Genomic DNA, 5,089 nt, shown 5'->3' on the forward strand with positions numbered 1-5,089 from the left:
ACTAGTCCGAAAGAATATATAATGCAAGCCATTCAGAGACTACACTAACTTCGTGGTTCGTGGTTAATCCAATCAAAATTGAATATAGACCATTAATTGAACCAACATTAGTCCTTTTTTTCTTCGAACATCTATTCTTAATTCTTAATATATAAAAGTAGATACATAAGTTCCACATTACTTTTAAGACATTTCTTTTTTCCTACTAATGCTATATTAGCAATATCACTTACTTGGCAAAATTTTAGAATCAACCATTCAATTCTTGCCAAATCAACTATTATTTCCAAATCAGCAAAAAAATAAAATATACAAATAAAAAACTAAAAAATACAATACAATAACTTTGTAACCTACAAATATATTGAATTCATATTCCTGTATTTATTATATCTTACCGTTATAAGCAATAGAATAAATTTATAATCCCAACAATTAATTTATTAATTTTTATAAATAACTCACTAAAGGTAATAAACATCCATATTACAAATGTCATAATAATATTATTAATCATAATAAATTTTACGTTATAAGTATTTAAATTCCATACTATTTAAACTACATATATAAGTCTCTTATCACTATTCCTTCAAATAATATTAAATTTAGCACAAGAAATTTATTTCCCAATTACACATCTCAAACTTACTCAAATATCATACATTCATACATGCATCATACATTCATATATACTTACTCAAATATCATATACCTAATAATAACATAAATTGAATATTGGAATAGGAAAAGATCTTCACAATTTTAGCAAATATAAACGAAATTGATTACAAATTTGAATGAAACTATGTTGAATGTAAAAAGTGTCCGAAGAAAATATATAAAAAAGAAAACAACTACATTTGTGGCACATATAATCAAACACCACAATATCCAATAATAAAGTATCTCTATATACTTTTCATAATCTCATCTATCAAATTATTAGTTACTAACACAATACTTATTTTAGGTTCAAAATTCAACTAAAGGTTTTAGATCAAAGTGTTACAACAACTTTTGTACTATTTGATGGCGAAGCAAAAAATTCATTGGGCACAACTGCTTCAAATCTAATGACATTTCAGAAAAATAATGACATTGAAGCACCACTCCATCAAGAGATTAAGAAGAAAGAAAACCTTTCAAGACACATCTTCGTACATACAAAGATGGAACAAACAACACAATAGAAAGTACATCAAACTCAACAATTCATAAAGAACATGCCTTCATAAGAACCTACGATAGAAAGAAGAAAGTAACAACTCTAACAACAACTAATAAAAAAAAGGAGGACGAACACCACATAAGAAGATTAAGTCCATCAACTAAAACAAATGTAAAAATCAAACCACCAAATAAAAATGTCACTTTATATAACTCTAAAATCCAAATCTTTTGTACTACAAATTATTTTAAATAAAACACCTTTTAAATTTAACTTTAATTTACACATATTTAATTTATTTTTACAAAACATAATAATTTCTAATATTTATTATATACTATCATTAATTTACTGCTCCGCGCATGGCGCGGGTCTTATTCTAGTTAATCCTAGTTCTGAACTTGAGAAAGAAGCCTCACAATTTCGTTAATAACCTCACAATTTCGTTAATAACCCAAAACCTATATGTTATTCAAGCACACCATATGTCGTTGATTTTACCTTTAAAGAACACGTTATTAACCAGTAACACCCAAAACTAATTTCTTCGTCTCCGGTCGAAAGTCATAAAAATAATAGATGTAATAATTTGTAATTTCCTCATTTTTTTTTGCCAAAACAAAAAGAGAAGAAAAGAATAAAGGTAATATTTCTAGACAGAATTGCACGGAGTGACTAGTCGAAAGAGAACCAAAATTACATATGCAAATTAGGGGCCACATAATGGGGGCTACTGGCTACAATACAGACTGATTAATTGCATTTGCTAAACACACGTATCCATTTGCATGATCGGAAAACGTTAAAAATTTTAGAAAAGACAATACAAAAGTTAATAAAGGTATGTGATTAATTTGATAGTGTTAGCTAATAATCTAATATGTCATTGATAACAAAAAAGAAAAAAAAATTACAAAAAAGATACTTATACTAATAAAGAATAACATATCAAAATTAAATCTAAAATTTAAGCAGCAAAGATGAAAGCGAATCATAGATCAAAACAGAAAAATTCCAAAGACATACGGGTCTACGTGACTGTGGAAGCCACTATGGAAACTCAGGCTTTGGTTTTGCCCTCTACCTATTGTTGTTTTCTATGTAAGCATCTTCAAAACTAGAACTCAAAAAGTTCAATGCAGCCAATACCCTTTTTACCCCTTGCATGAAGCCCCACGACCACTTTCCGTATGGGCTAACAAGGACTTTGACGGTAATGAAATATCGTATAACGTATGGTATAGAGTGGACCAGCCAAGCAACTTTACTGTATAGAAAGTGATTTCATATGAACTGATCCGTGACGCATTAATTTGATCAAATCTAATTCGACGTCTTAATTAATAAATTCACCGCTTTATCGCAACTTTAATTTACAGGTGTGAGATAAAATTAAACTTGTTATTTTTACACACTAATAACACTTTTTTACTATTAGATGGAGCGCATGATTTATAACTAATAAATCTCAAATCTTATGTAATACAGAAATAGAGACAAGACAAAAGGAATACTAAGTAAATTTCTAATGAAATAATGTCATATTCAATAGTCAACAACGTAGGATAAAAGTATTGCTTGAAGTTACGGTCGAGGGAAGAAAAGTTTGGGATAATGGAGAGTAATGAAATTCCCCATCCCTGAAGGGACAACTTGTCTGGTTGACAATGAAATTTACAATGATAACTTAGTTAACAGTTTCGATGAAATCAATCAGACAAGGAAAGAAATGACAATATAACATAGTGGCATGAATATGAAAGAAAGAAAATGAACACACCTTGCGCTGGAGGAGAAACATCACAGCCTTGCTACAATGGCTGTTTTCGTTCTCCCTTTATTGTCTCTGACTCTAATAAGTCTCAAAATTCCAGCGTCAGTGTTGTGTTTGGATCAAGCCATGACTTGGAAGAAGCCACGTCTTATACTCTTCATCCATATACACAATTCACAAACCATGAGGCCATCCCTTCTTTGCAAGAATCATATGCTAACTTCATCAAAGCATACCCTCCATTTGGGAACACTTCTGAAGTTGATCGAATTCGTGCCCAAGAATACCCTCACTTGAATCTCTCCAACATTTGCTTTGATTACACCGGACATGGCCTTTTCTCCTATGTTCAGCAGCAGAGGTTCTGTCCCTCAACTTCAGTTGCTTCTTCATCTTCTTGTCCTCCTCCATCTGCCTTGGAACCACCCTTCTTCGATATCTCCCACAAGCCAGTGAATTTGCATTCTCAGATACTCCATGGTGGACAGGAATCAGAGCTTGAATCCAGAATCAGAGAGAGGATCATGGCATTTATGAATATCTCTGAAGCTGATTACACCCTGGTTTTCATTGCCAATGAGGTATCTGCTTTCAAACTTGTGGCTGAATCTTTCCAATTTCAGTCCAATGGAGAGCTCCTCACAGTGTATGATCACAGGAGCGAGGCACTGGATGTGATGATGGAGGCCTGCAAAGCGCAAGGGGCACATATCTTGTCAGCGGAGTTCTGCTGGCCAAAGCTAGGAATAAAGTACAAGAAATTGAAGAAGATGATAATGAGCAAAAGAGATAAGAGAAAGAGAGGCCTATTTGTTTTTCCACTTCACTCAAGAGTTACCGGAGCACCATATTCATATGTATGGATGTCTTTGGCACAAGAAAATGGATGGCATGTGTTGGTTGATGCATGTGCATTTGCACCTAAGGAGATGGACACCTTGGGTCTAACCATGTTCAAACCTGATTTTCTGATCTGTTCATTTCACAAAGTTTATGGTGAAAATCCATCAGGTTTTGGGTGCTTATTTGTCAAGAAATCCAGTGTTTCTGCTATAAAAGATTCAGCCAACAATCCTACAAGCCTAGGAATTATAAGCCTCCTTCCGGCATTTCGACAAACACAAGATCTACAAGAAGAGTTGCAAAGTGAAACTTCTCCACCACATGAGATTGAAGTAGTTTCAGTGGCACAGTCATCATCAGAAATTGTGGAGTTACAAACATCGCTAGAGTCAACTCTATCTAGAAGAGGATTAAGTTCAGTGAATGAGATAGAATGCAAAGGATTGGAACATGCAGATTCAGTGGGGCTAATCCAAATTAGTTGCAGGGCTAAGTATCTCATCAATTGGCTTGTTAATGCAATGATGAGTCTCCAACATCCACATCATCCTCAAACTGGGATTTCCCTAATTAGAATCTATGGACCAAATATAAATGCACACCGTGGACCAGCAGTGGCATTCAACGTGTTTGATTGGAAAGGAGAAAAGGTTGATCCTTTAATTGTGCAGAAGCTAGCAGACAGGAACAACATCTCTCTGAGCAGTGCAGTTTTGCAGAAAATAAGGTTCTTTGACAAGAATGAGGAAGACAGAGAGATGGGTATAGAGAGCAGAGTGTGTGAGGTGAAAGGGTTGAGGGGGCAATGTGGTAATTATATTAAGACAGAGAGAGAAAGAAATGAGTGTGGGATAAGTGTGGTGACAGCTGCACTTGGTTTCTTAACGAACTTTGAGGATGTATATAGGCTTTGGGCATTTCTTTCAAGATTCTTGGATGCAGATTTTGTGGAGAAAGAAAGATGGAGATACATGGCTCTTAATCAGACTACTATTGATATATGAATTGGTTTGTTGCCTAATTACCCTTTATCATCATTTTTTCATTGCCTCATACTGCTAATAATAATAGTTCCAATCTTCAATTAATATTGCATTTGATATCTGCATCATCAATTATCTACTCTTTTGGCAATGTCATTCAGTCTTTGCATTATTACATCGCAGGTACTGCTAAAAAAACAGCTAGTATAATTTCTTTTTGTATTTTTCAATTTGCAGCACTTATATATATATATATGGATAATTCTATAATGAAGATATATTTATGTGAAAAGAATGAAAAAAAAAATAGTAAGTATA

At 33.3% G+C, this 5,089-nt stretch overlaps 1 protein-coding gene and 1 long non-coding RNA gene across 2 annotated transcripts in view; one reads left to right on the plus strand and one right to left on the minus strand.

The window, feature by feature from the left end:
• Positions 2,676-3,299, minus strand: LOC110271769. Its single transcript, XR_002362407.1, has 2 exons — positions 2,952-3,299; positions 2,676-2,828 (listed from the first exon to the last, which is right to left on the minus strand). It is a non-coding gene; the product is annotated as an uncharacterized LOC110271769 (long non-coding RNA).
• Positions 2,824-5,089, plus strand: part of LOC107642973 (molybdenum cofactor sulfurase-like) — a 3,722-nt gene continuing 1,456 nt past the window's right edge. The window contains exon 1 of the mRNA XM_016346499.2: positions 2,824-4,796. Within this exon, the coding sequence (XP_016201985.1) occupies positions 2,942-4,792 (1,851 nt within the window). The 5' untranslated portion in view covers positions 2,824-2,941 and the 3' untranslated portion in view covers positions 4,793-4,796. The remainder of the gene's footprint in view (positions 4,797-5,089) is intronic.

Source organism: Arachis ipaensis, chromosome B05 (assembly GCF_000816755.2).
Source record: "Arachis ipaensis cultivar K30076 chromosome B05, Araip1.1, whole genome shotgun sequence".
Lineage (NCBI taxonomy): Eukaryota > Viridiplantae > Streptophyta > Magnoliopsida > Fabales > Fabaceae > Arachis > Arachis ipaensis.